The 13,082-nt window shown below is 27.1% G+C and overlaps 2 protein-coding genes and 1 long non-coding RNA gene across 4 annotated transcripts; all 3 read right to left on the minus strand.

The window, feature by feature from the left end:
- Positions 1 to 31: 31 nt before the first annotated feature.
- Positions 32 to 9,174, minus strand: LOC122497670. Of its 2 annotated transcripts, XM_043604916.1 has the most exons (5): positions 8,792 to 9,174; positions 7,817 to 8,385; positions 6,462 to 6,664; positions 1,456 to 1,610; positions 32 to 1,345 (listed from the first exon to the last, which is right to left on the minus strand). In XM_043604916.1, the coding sequence occupies exons 2-5, from the start codon at positions 8,188 to 8,190 to the stop codon at positions 473 to 475; spliced, it is 1,605 nt and encodes a 534-aa protein (XP_043460851.1). In that variant the 5' UTR covers positions 8,191 to 8,385; positions 8,792 to 9,174; the 3' UTR covers positions 32 to 472. The 2 variants fall into 2 exon arrangements, with proteins under 2 accessions (XP_043460851.1, XP_043460852.1); XM_043604917.1 differs by having other exon boundaries at positions 33 to 1,345; positions 1,456 to 1,595; positions 7,817 to 9,166.
- Positions 9,175 to 9,559: 385 nt separating this feature from the next.
- Positions 9,560 to 10,668, minus strand: LOC122497672. Its single transcript, XM_043604920.1, has 3 exons — positions 10,288 to 10,668; positions 9,871 to 10,131; positions 9,560 to 9,793 (listed from the first exon to the last, which is right to left on the minus strand). The coding sequence occupies exons 1-3, from the start codon at positions 10,622 to 10,624 to the stop codon at positions 9,621 to 9,623; spliced, it is 771 nt and encodes a 256-aa protein (XP_043460855.1). The 5' UTR covers positions 10,625 to 10,668; the 3' UTR covers positions 9,560 to 9,620.
- A 332-nt stretch (positions 10,669 to 11,000) lies between these two features.
- LOC122497673 lies at positions 11,001 to 12,611 on the minus strand. The gene is made up of 3 exons (XR_006301149.1): positions 12,450 to 12,611; positions 12,013 to 12,097; positions 11,001 to 11,166 (listed from the first exon to the last, which is right to left on the minus strand). It is a non-coding gene; the product is annotated as an uncharacterized LOC122497673 (long non-coding RNA).
- Positions 12,612 to 13,082: the final 471 nt, after the last annotated feature.

Genomic DNA, 13,082 nt, shown 5'->3' on the forward strand with positions numbered 1-13,082 from the left:
AATTAATTTTTTTAAAATTAAATACAAAATATATTTTATAACCGAGATTTTTTAATTTCGTTCATTTTCTCATTTTTTTTTTTGTAGATTTAATTACTACAAAATAATTTTAATTCCTTTTTGGCAATTTTTCCTCTTGATTGCAGTTAATATTTTTTATATTTAACACTTATTCCATTCAGTCATTTCTTACAGTATCAAAAACTACACAGAAAAATCAGACATTCATTTAAATCGTTCTTTTTTTTGAAATATTCACGTTTCACAAAATACACCGAAAAATCACTTCTGAAATTATTTAAATACTTGACTATTTTAGAAAATTCATTTCTGAATTAAAAATATATTGCACTTGGGTACAATTAATTTGTTTGCCATTAAGTATTTCTTTTTTCAAAAAATGAGTGTCAAGTGTTTAATTCGGATTTTCAGAATTATTTTTCTCTCTTTGGTGTACACTTATTTTTTTTATTTAACTAGCGTACACTCTTCGTTTTCCGGGCTTAAGTAAAGTGTGATAGACAACCGAGGACGAAATACAAAGACCCATACTGATGAATGTTAGTGAAAATGCGTACGTATACCAAAAACCAGTCCACTCGCCATAATAGAACCAAACAATTGTCAAAGCTGCATTCTGTAGCATGACAAATGTACAATATGACGCTATCCATTTGTCGGCGTATTTAAATTTAATTCTATACTCGATCATACTGAAAATATAAACTAATCCCAACCATAAATTGACGAATATTGTCGTTGCATCTTGATATTTTGCGTAATAAAATAAATAGGCGAGCATCAGTGCATAGTGAAGGGATAAAAAGCCCAATAAATAGAATGGAAATGATTCGAAGAATATTGCTATTGAAATGACTCGAGGTAATATGAAGAGGAACCACCATAAACATGAGACGCATTTCCCCACAGCGTCATCTTCATCAAGACCCTTCGTCGATTGAATTCGTTTTGGTATAATTAATGTTGAGAGACGTTCGGATGGCTTCTCATCCAATTCTTGTGCTCTCATTACTGTTGACTCTGACGATTCCTGAACAAGTGAATCAGGCCGCGGTGGGGCTGGCATATCGGGTACTGGAATTGGCGTGAACGATGTTATTCTTCGCAATGGTGTCGGTGGCGGAATTAGGGGCGCATTTTTTGGCGGAAGCGGTGGTGTCGTTGAAATTTGTCTCTCCAATACAACACGCGATTCTGATCTTCTATTTGAATTTTCATCGTTTGATTGCGTTGAATTTTCAGCGATAGATGGATTCAACTCTTTGGTTACAGATGAAGGCGATGCTGCGTGTAATGGAGCTTTTTCCTCGAAACTGTTTAATTCCTAAAGAGCAAGTATTTAAAAGATAGTCAATATTTTTTCGGGAAAGAAGTAAAATGTAATTATCAAGTTTTTTAGAAAAATGAAGGAGATAATTGAGAAAAATAACTCACTTGAATTCTGTATTTTTTTAGCCACAATGCCCAAGGTAATTTTCTGCCATTCACACGTTGGCTCTCATATCTTTGGAAAGACATTGTTTTCATAGCCATTACTCCAATGGAAACGAGAATGCAGAGAATTTGAACAGTCTCTGTAAATGTGAGAGCTTCATATTAGTTAGTAAAAACTCATAAAGCTTTTAAAAATAAATTTTCTTTTAACTTGAGAAAGAAAGATTAGAAAAATAATAAAGAAGGGATTAAAGTTCTCCTTTAACTCTTGGAGTCACTGGGTCAATTCGTGCCACAAAACATTTCTGAAAAAAATATGATTTCGTGTAAACTATTTCTATTTATTCTTAAGTATATCTCAAAATAAGCTCAATGGCAATCGATCTAGTCATTTTCTAATTACATTTCATAAAAAAAAAGTAGTGGCTCAGATTGATCCAAAGTTTACTCCGTGATCAATCGACTTTAAGGCGCAGAAAAAATCGTTTGTATTTCCCTGATTTTTAATTTTTTACCTTTTTTTATATAATAACATCAATTCTAACTTTCTGTAAAATTCAATTATTTTTTTATCATTTTTTCATATTTTTCTTCAAAAACAGAATTATTTTTTTTAATTGTAATAATATTCTCTAAAATATAACATTTATTTCAATAATATTTGAAGAAATTTTCAACTGTTACAGGGCTCGAACCAGTGAAAGTATTTAAAAATGCGGACTTTACGAACCAAAAACGGAAAATTACGGATCAATTACTGACAAAAATATAACCAGTCTGAGTCAAATAAGAGAATATTTTACTTAAAAAATTATATAAATTAAATGTTTCATAACTATAAAACATGAAGATATCGATAAAGAATTTTAAGAATTTTTAACTAAAATTCTTCTTTAAATCAATTATTTTGAATAATTTTCGAAAAAGTTCTTTGACAATTTTCAAATGTCAATTATTCGTAAATTCTTCAATCAAGATTCGCGGTAGAGAATCGCCGCCAAGTAAAAAGCAAAAACCGCGAATATTATATATTCTCGAAATATCGGCTGTTTTTCGATAAAATTGAATAACTCGAGTAAATCTTAACCGATTTGGCTCATTCTTTTTTCGTTGGATAAAGAATCAGAAAATAAAGAATTATGTTAAGTTTATTCAATATTTTATATAGTTTTATAGAATTTAGGCTAGGAAAACCGAAAAAATAGCGATTTTTTGAGATTTAGACAAACTTGGAGCGTAAACTTCTAACTGGATTTCTGAAATATTCTAGAATATTATTAATTAGGTTAAAATCTCGATATACATTTCAGGAAATTTTAATATACTTGAAATTTTTTTTAAAATTTTGATTTTTCTCAAAAAATTGAATTTTTGGACATTTAGACAAACGCAGAGAAGAAACTTCTAAACGGATATGTAAAATATTCTAGAATGTTATTGATTGGGTTGAAATCTCGATATATATTGCAGGAAATTTTAATTCACTTCGTATTTTTTTAAAAATTTTGATTTTTCTCAAAAAAATTGAATTTTTTGACATTTAGACAAACGCAGAGACTAAACTTCTAAACGGTTATGTGAAATAGTTTAGAATATTATTGATTGGGTTAAAATCTCGATATATATTCCAAGAAATTTTAATACACTCCGTATTTTTTGAAAAATTTTAATTTTTCTCAAAAAATTGAATTTTTTGACATTTAGACGAACGCAGAGATTAAAATTTTAAATGGATATGTAAAATATTCTAGAATATATTATTGATTGGGTTAAAATCTCTATATATATTGCATGAAATTTCAATACATTAAGTATTTTTTGAAAGATTTTAGTTTTTCTTAAAAAAATTGAATTTTTTGACATTTATACAAACGTAGAGACTAAACTACTTAACAGATTTGTAAAATATTTAAAAATATTATTATGGATTGAAAGCTTGAAATTTATTTTAAAAACTTTAATACATTATTTTTTAATTTTTAATTTATGTTTAAAAAAATTTTTTTAGTTTAATCAAAAGATCATTTTTTTCCTCTATTCTTTTTTCATTTCTTTATTATGTAAAAATTTCTGTAAAGAATCATATCTTAAATAAATTCTTATTTAAAACTTAATTGTATTTTATTTTAAATTAGTAGATCAAAGACCACAATATTTTTACAATTAATTATTTCATTTATTAAAAAGTTGAGATGACGCAAAAAGTTTTAAAATCACAACAAAAACATATTTGATGCAAAAAGTTCCGCCAAGTAAAAGATTTTGTGACTGTCCAAACAATGAGTGAAATAAAAGTTTACCAAGTAAAATTTATAATTAAAATTTTAATAATGATTGATTTTAAATATTTTCTCTCCTACACAACTCGAAGTACATATTGCAGTTGAAAAAAACAACCCAGGCTTAGATGTTGTTCTTCATTGCATTTTGAATTGTAACAAATAAACTTTAACTTCATACTTTCATTAATTACAAGTTAGAAGCATTATTGACGCCAAGATTTTTAAATTGCTGAAATAGAAATTTTTTATTATGACGAGTAATTAGATTTCGTTTTTTGTGAATGTTAATTATGAAGTTAAAGTTTATTTGTTACAATTCAAAATGCAATGAAGAACAACAGCTAAGCCCGGGTTGTTTTTTTCAACTGCAATATGTACTTCGAGTTGTGTAGGAGAGAAAATATTTAAAATCAATCATTGTTAAAATTTTAATTATGAATTTTACTTGGTAAACTTCTATTTCACTCATTGTTTGGACAGTCACAAAATCTTTTACTTGCATCAAAGATGTTTTTGTTGTGATTAAATATATATATTAGAAAATAAAAACTTCAAATAATATAAAAAAAATTCAATAAAACTTTTTCAAAATAATTAATTTCAAAATTCAATTATTTCTGAAAATTCACGCTATATTGCTTTTAATATTTATAATTATTATCTAAAATTTTAACTGAAATTAATTTTTAAATAAATTTTTATTAGAAAATTCTACTAGAATTCAATTGTTTAAATACAAAAATAAATAATTTTTAGAATAATTGAAAGTTTCTTAAAATTGAATTCTCATCAAGAATTTTATCAACAAATTTTTAAATAATTGAATTCGTTTGACGAATTTTAATAAAATTTTTAAGAAAAATTACATTTTTCGAGGAATTTTGATTAAAATTGTATTAAAAATAATTGAAATTCTGCGATGAGTTTTATTATTTTAAAAATAATTGAATTCCGAAAAAGAATTTTATTAACAAAAATAATTGAATCCCTGAAAAATTTTATTATTTATGAAAATAATTTAATTCTTTAGAAGAAATTTAAAAAAAATTAGTAAATAATTGAATTCCTGGAAAATTTTTATTATTTTAAGAAAATAATTAAATGTCTGCGGAGAACTTTATTAACATTTTTTTAAATAATTGTATTCTTTTGGAAAATTTTATTAAAATAGAAAATCATTGAATTGAAGAAATTTTTTTAAAACAATTGAAATTTTGAAAAGAATTTTTTTAAAAAGTTTTGAAAATAATTGAATTTCATTAACAATTTGTAATTTGTCTAAAATTCTCCAAATTATATCGTACAATTTACGAACTTTTCGTCCTTTTTCTATCAAATTACGGACTTTACGGACCTTTCTTCAAAAAAACCATTGACCTAGTTCCAGCCCTGCTGTTAGAAAATGTTTCAATTAATATTATTTTAGAGAATTCAATCATTTCCAAAAAATAATTGTAATGAAAACTTTTCGAAAAGGGGTCATACACAAACTACGTAAGGCTTTAAGGGCATCCGGGAAATAATACTGGTTTCGTGATAGACATCTCATTTAAAAAGAAAAGAATATTTTGAGTCGGGATTTTTTGGTAAATATAGAGAAATGCTCTGGGACCAGCGGTCCTCTCGGATTTTAGAGAAATTTTGATAAATAATTATTGAAAAAAATTGTTTAAATATACGGAAAAAGGGGGTTTTGAACGGTTCAGTATAGACGTCTCATTTTGAGAGGATAAAATCTTTCGGGTTCATATTTGGAGGGGTGCTAGAGGAAGACTCTCCGAGGAGCGGCCCTCTCCGTTTTTGCAATAATTTTGCGAGGAAATTATTTTATTAACGATTGAAAGTGGAGTAATTCGAGGTTAATACATTTCCCTCAGTTCAACTCGCGACCACTTCCGAGAATTGGCGCCACCTCCTTGACCACTGACACATAGATCCACTTGTCTGTGTGCTCGCCGCCATATTGTCTCTCGCTTTCGCCCAAAATCCAACTTTTGTAATTCCGTTTTTCAATATTTATTTCAAAAATTACTTGCAAATTTCGAGAATATTCTTTATCATCATGAATTCCCCTAATTATCATGATAAATCCGAACTAAATATCTCTAATTATTTAGGAGTGAGACGACACGCGGGAAAACACTTTTTGGGCTCAATTTTTCCCGGATGCCCTTAAGGGGGGAGGGGGGGTCAAGTTAAATCTTGCGAACAGCAGAAAAAATGGCGCTAATGTATAGAAAATGTCTTACGATGGGGGGAGGGGGGGGGGTCAAAATTTCTGAAAATATGCCTTACGTAGTTTGTGTACGGCCCCAAACATAATTAATTTTCAGAATTTCTCAATTTAATTATTCAAATTTCAATAATTTTATTAAATAAATATTAAAATATATAGTTGTTATAATTGAACCGTCATAATGAAACAATTAAAATATATACTTATTATTTTTCTTCAAGAATTAAAATTTTTTTTAAATTTCAATTTCAAATCTTCTAAAATTTAATTATTTCTAAAAAATATCTACTACAACTGCTCAAAAATCCTATTAGTTTCACTTAATACCAAAAAAGTGATGTTTTGTTGCAATATGTAAAAGAAAAGTCGAAAGTCGCATTTTATCAAAGTAAGTCGAAAAAGTTATACTATCCTAGGCCTGATATCTATAAATACGGTTAATTTTTTTCCAAATTAATGTAGTTATTTATACAGAGACAGATAAGTACCAGATTGTTGAGATCGTGCAATTGCTCTTTCTCTGAAGAGTAAATGTGTTTGAAGGACTGCTTGCGGTGCAGCTTGGAACCAGGCTTGAAGAAAAAAATACAGTTCCATGGCAGCTGGTGCGGCTGCCAAATTTAAAGTTTTTTTCCTCTCGATTCCAGAAAGCATGATGGCATCGACGATTAAAACTATCAGTCCGGCATATCTGAAAAGAATTGGGTAAATAATCGATCGAATTTTATTTCAATTTCAAGTCTATAAAAAATAATTAATTATATTCTTTATCTATTCAATTATCAGCCACATTATTATTTATATTGTTTCCAATGTTATTTTATCATTTTTTAGTAATGATTTAAGACCCAAATATTAAACTTTTACAAATTAATTTATATTTACTAATTGAATCTATTAATAAACTATTTTCCGGAAATTGGTAATTATTTCTTTATCTTCAGAGAGGATATTTAAAGAGGAAAAAAATAGTAAGATAGAAAAAATTAAATAAATTTTTATTTCAACTCAATTGTTAATGTAAAGTGACTCACTGAGAAGGACGTGTGTCAATTGAAATTAAATGAAACTGATAACAATGAGTAAACGATAACGTGAGGTCGATTAAAAATTGACAAGTTTCTTTAGAAAATAATTATAGGTACATTTTTATCTACTTTTTTCTATTATTCAATTATTCATAATTAACCAATTTAAACAAAAATTTAGTAATTCAAAGTTTATAAACATAATTACAAATTCAAATCACTATTTTATTATAATTCAATAATCACTGCAAATTTCAAAGTTTTTTTTTAATTCTAATAATAATTTAATTCTAGTAATTTCAATTATTCTCATACATCATCTTTAAAAGAATAGTTCTCATTATTGGCTAAAGTTATGAATCAAAAGCTGATAACGTTAAATTTATTCACTTAAAGCTTAAGGACGTTTGTAGCGAATAATTCTTGAGAGGCTTCTCAGAAGCAAGTAAAAGAAATTTTAATACAAAGGTCAAGGTTTCTATTTTAAAATTAACTGTATAAAGAATTTTAATTAAATTTTATATTACGATTTTTGATTGAATTTACATAAATAAAATTATAAAGAAATTACACAGAAATTTTCCGAGAAGAAATTGTGTAAAGCTGTATACAGCAAAATTTTTATTTCCTGATGTTGAATTTTTAAAAATTCTACAAACTTTCATAACGATTTGTATACAAAAGAGAAAAAAATAGAAATTAAATGTATAAAATACTTGAAGAAGAAACAAAAGTTGTAAAATTTAAATAATTAAATATTCAAATATTTAAAATTATAAAGTTTTTGTTTCTTTAATTAAAAAGAAAATATTTACCTGTAAAGTGCAAAGAGTGGGAAGGCAATTAAATGGCACAATTGAAGTGCAAACCAAGCAAAAGCACCTTTCGTTACTTTATCATCGTCGGTCATCCACCAATCGGGTCTTGTTACGGTCAATATAAAGTACACTAATGCAGGTAAATAAATCACTGCAATTGTACAGCATCCCCATATTGGATTACCTTCACGAAAATGTTGTATAGCCACCACCAAATCCGCGGAAAAATTCACCACATATAGAATGCAACTCAACAATGTTGGAATTAAAAAAATTAAATAAATCTGTTCCGTTGATTTGAGAGGAATCTTGAGAAAATGTGTTGGCTTCTCCCGGCATACCGAATGGATTGATCCTGTTTCCTCCGTCATATTTTTCTCGTTTCGAATAATACTCTTATCACTTTCTTCTTTTTCCTCTAATTTCCCTTCCCTTTTTAAATCACATCAATAAGGATATCAAAATATCCTTTTTAGTAATATAAGTACAAGATCATCTTTGTTTTATCAAGTCTTTCCAATTCTTGCATTCTGATCACTTTTTCGATTTTCAAATTAAATACATTCCTTGTGGGGAAAAAATTATACTTTCATTATTTATTGTATTTGTAAATTGAAAATAGAACTAAATTGCCAATTGAATCTGTATTACTGCATTTTCGAACTGTTAAAATCTCAATAAAAACGAAGAGAATTTATTTTTTTCCTAACGCAATTTACTATTTTAGATTAGGATTTTGAGTTTAATTTATCATATAACACAGGGATAAATTGAAAATTTCGAAAAGAACAGTTATTTAACAAAAAAGCATTAGTCACTGTGAGGGTTGGGTAACAAACTATCACAAACTATTGACTTCTTCTTTTTTTGGAATTAACACAATTTATCTTAATTATATCTAATCTATACATAAATTGTGAAAGAGGAACACACGCGTAATTATGTCACGAAAATTGAAAGAATAAAATATACCTATTTATCGGATTGATAATTTATTATTGCCAGGAGAGATAACACCGTATACATGTAAATCATAATAAGAAAAAAAGCACTCGCTCGTTCAAACAAGAAACATACACTGAGACTGACTCGTTGAATGCTCACTGTTCGGACAGTTTCTCTTTTGATTCTCTTTTCTCTCTTCTAGAAGTGTAACAATTAGAAGATAATACAGAAAAAAAGAATGGAATGAGACAGAGAAACAGATAATACAGAGAGAGGGGATGAAAGTTAACGGGAGAAGTGTGTTCGTGTCACAGATATTCACTGACCAACTACCAGTATAATCAAAAGATAACCTATCTTTCTGCCTCCGCGATCTTCACATTTCCCTTCTCTACAAACTTTACTGTATAATAATTGACTTCATGTTTTCATGAATTATGAATAGGACGTTAATTTCCAAAAAATTAAACTGAAAATAATTTTTCTTTTTAAATATGTAGTAAATTTCTTTATGATAGATAATCATTACGGCGCCAAATTTAAATGACATAAAGTAGTAGACATCTTGAAAATTCCACTTGACACTGAATTTAATCATTCTTAATTAATTAGTATACTGTTGGAAGCTGTTTAAAAAAGTGTGTCACAATATTTAAGGAAATATTTTATATAATTTAAGACTAAAATTGAAAATATGAGAAAAAATGTAGTTAATTTTTATTTTCATAAGTATAACAAAATTATCCGAAATTTGTAATTCTAATAAGAGATAATAAAATGTAGAAAGTATGAAACTTGTTTGTAAACTATTTTATTAATAATCAAATACCTTAATTAGAAAAGAAACAATTTGTATTTAACCATCAGCTGGCTGTAGTTCTTTCAGGAAAGCATCGTATTTTTCAAAAATCTCCGACTGTGGATCTTGGAAATTGATCTGGTCGTCATATTTTGCGCCAACGGACCACAAACTTTCTAAATCAAATACTTCTCTGGCTTTTTGGGAAAATACATGTAGAACGATATTTCCTTAAAAAAAAAATTAAATAAATTTTTGATTCAATTCAATTATAAAATTATTAAAAATTACTTTTTACATTATATACCTAAATCTAAAGCTATCCAATCCTTAGACCTCTCGCCTTCAAGTTTTGGAATTCTGTCACCACTGTGCATTTTTAATTTATAAACTTTGCGTACAAAGGTTGCAAGAGCTAACATGTGTCTCTGTGTTTTTCCTGTTACTACAACAATATAGTCTACGTATGAAAATTCTCGTGGTACAGAAGCAACAAAAATATCTTTTGCATTGTCCTTTTTTAAAACTTCAAGTAGATCTTCAATTTCATAAACACCACTGATTCCTCCTAAAATTTGCGTCATCAAAATTTTCTCGACTCAAATATTAATTATAATAATTGAAAACTATTATAATTAATTAAAATTTCTACAATTTATATAAAAACATCACCTTCAATACATTGGATGGCACAAGAAAAAAGTGTAAATTAATTTCAACTTACGCGTTAAATTTAAGCCTTCATAAGAATCGACAAATTCTTCGTCAAGTTCAAGATCAGCAAGATTTATTTTAGTTTTCTCCTCGTCTACATCGAAAACAACCGGTGCATCTTCATCACGGAAAACTTTATATTTTTCACTGACTGTGTAAGTGGGGTTATGTTGCAAATCATCATTTTCAAATTCATGTTTCTCTAACTTCTCGTCTTTGTTTTTACTACAAAATGTTCTTTTCTTGTAAAGAGGTTCTGATTGTATTATTCTACATGAACAGGTATATGATGATTTATATAATCCTTTTCCAGTGCACAATAATAAATTTGTCACGCGGGAGAACATTATTGCCGCAAATCCTAACCTTAACTTTTGGTCTTTTGTTTATAATTTCATATTCAAGGCGCATTTTCATTATACACGAATGCGCCTGAGCAGGAAACTTAAGTGTTAAGTCCCTCTCGAATGCATTTGTAAAAAATGAATAACACTTCAGGTTATTTTTTTAAGTCCAAAAAATAACTATTAACAAAGAATTTAAAATTAAAAATTAGATATTAAAATGTTTATTGTACTATTGAAAATAATAACAGCTGTTTTAAATATTAATGTTAATGTACTATAAATTTTAGTTTTAAAATAAAAATATTACAAAAGTTACAACTATAATGAGTGGGAAGAGAATATAGGTCCAGTTTTTTCGTAAAAAGAGAAATATACATTTATTTTCCACGGTCAATTTATTAAATTGAACATGTTCTTCTGTAAAAAAAAGTTCACTTTTGGTACAAACGATATTTTATAGCTTGTAGGGAATAAGAATGAGATAACTGTTCTTCTCAGGTGACTTTATAGAAGGTGGATGTTTTGTAAAATAATTCCCTTACCTGAAACAAAAAATAGATATTTATTAAAAAAATAGCTTATAAAATGTATTTATAATTTAAGGACATGTTCACAAACAGACCTTTTTATGTTGCAAACATAAAAAAAGTTATTTTTCTTATGTTGAACATAACATAAGAAATCCATTGTGTTCTTATGTTCTGTTCAACATAAGGACACAAAAAGAGCCTTTTGTGGACATAGCCGAAAAGTAAATTTAATTTCTCATTTTAAGTTTTACACTAAAAAAGTATTGAAAATGTAATTTTAAATTTTGATTAATTTTATTGATTAATGACCAAAGCATTGCAAATACGGCAATCGTTTCTGTAAAAAAAAGTAATTTCTACTTTACTAAAGTAACCTCATTAAAGATGAGAAAATGTTTTTTTTTACAGAAACAATTTCCGTATTTACAATGCTTTTCCTATTCGACAAATATTTCCTAATTAAAAAGCATATTTTTAATATTATTTTTTTAATGTAGAAATTAGGAATAATGAAACAAAAAAAGGATTAAAAAATAGCCCATGCTCATTTTTTAAAGATAAATTTCTAGGCAAAATCTTTCTCTATTCAAAAATTACATTTTTATAAATTAGAACTTGCAGGAAACTTATAAATTTTAACGATGACAAATAAGTGAGCAGAACATCATTTTTATTTAAAAATAGATGTCAGTACTGTAAAATGGAAAAAAATTGAATCTTAATTTGTCAAAATTTAACTTAAAAATGAAAATAATTTCAACATTAAACTGTATTAGTACCTAAACAAGAAATTAAATTAATAGAAGTTTTGGCTTTTACAAAGTCAAAATATATGTAGAAAATCAGTTATTTACTTACAGAAGAAAAATGTTGGCATCTACTTGGACCTCGCACGCATCTTCCTCCTCTTTCGCTTTAGCCTTCGCATCCTCTTCTTACGCCACTGTAACAATAAAAAAAAAATAATTATTATTACTATTGTTTAACGTAAAACATGATAATTTTCTTAAAGTACCACGTGCTATGACAATACGTCACTCTCAAGTTTACGCTCACAAACGTTTGAAAATATTCAAAAGTTATAGTAAAAAATAACGCCGAAAGTTAATAATTAAACTAATCACTCTCTTTAATTTCATATATTGATTAATTATAATTATAATAGTTTACTTAAAAAAAACATGTTGAGGTTAGAGTACAAAAAACATTTTGATACTACATTTACTAAGTGTCATAAAAAAATGAAAAATGTTTATAAATATCATTTAATATTACAAATAAAATCTTTCTCATACCTTTGCTCTCATTTCTGAGGTTTAAAGAATTCTAGATTCCTCTAGAATTCTTGGATTTTTCCGGATTTTATATCCGTACAAAACTAATGTCCTGTGCCTTCTGAAACCAACTTGGAAAAGAAACAAGAAGCCGACGTTTGCGGAAGTTTAACCCACAGAAAGTGTTTTGCGAGCGTCGTCTGCTCGACTTCCGGTTCAATTCCATTCCTCCTATTTAATTCTAGTAGCTTCAATTTTATCAGTCAGATAAATAAATTACATATTTTTTATCATTACAGTATATCATAAAATTATATAAAAGATCTCTTCTTTATTTATTAATAACTAACAAAAGAAATAGATTGAACTAAAAATTGTAACTCGATGTATAATTTGAATAGGGATCTTCCACCGCCTTAACTATGGAGTTTGCGTAATACGTTTCCTTAATTTTTGGGAAATTAATTAAAGTTGAAAAAGGTTTATAATTAAAATGTATTCAAAATAGATAATTTATTAATTATTTAAAATTTTCAAATTTGACAATAAACTAAAAAACAATAATCTATGGTAAATTTTTTTAGTTTTTATAAACCTGGAAATAAGAGATTTTAAAAGAAACTTTGTAAATGGTGATTCTGTCGCATGCGCAGT

This window comes from Leptopilina heterotoma, unplaced genomic scaffold, assembly GCF_015476425.1.
Source record: "Leptopilina heterotoma isolate Lh14 unplaced genomic scaffold, ASM1547642v1 Lhet_135, whole genome shotgun sequence".
NCBI classification, from domain to species: Eukaryota; Metazoa; Arthropoda; class Insecta; order Hymenoptera; family Figitidae; genus Leptopilina; species Leptopilina heterotoma.

Bases quoted from the DNA above. Each gene is read 5' to 3' on its own strand.
- LOC122497672 (XM_043604920.1), bottom strand. From the start codon at position 10,624: ATGTTCTCCCGCGTGACAAATTTATTATTGTGCACTGGAAAAGGATTA. The intron at 10,132-10,287 runs GTAAGTTGAAAT...CGCAAATTTTAG, and splicing joins TGAAGGCTTAAATTTAACGC to GAGGAATCAGTGGTGTTTAT. The intron at 9,794-9,870 runs GTATATAATGTA...TTTTTTTTTAAG, and splicing joins TTGGATAGCTTTAGATTTAG to GAAATATCGTTCTACATGTA.
- LOC122497670 (XM_043604916.1), bottom strand. From the start codon at position 8,190: ATGACGGAGGAAACAGGATCAATCCATTCGGTATGCCGGGAGAAGCCA. The intron at 6,665-7,816 runs GTAAATATTTTC...AATTCTTTTCAG, and splicing joins CCACTCTTTGCACTTTACAG to ATATGCCGGACTGATAGTTT. The intron at 1,346-1,455 runs GTGAGTTATTTT...CTTGCTCTTTAG, and splicing joins TAAAAAAATACAGAATTCAA to GAATTAAACAGTTTCGAGGA.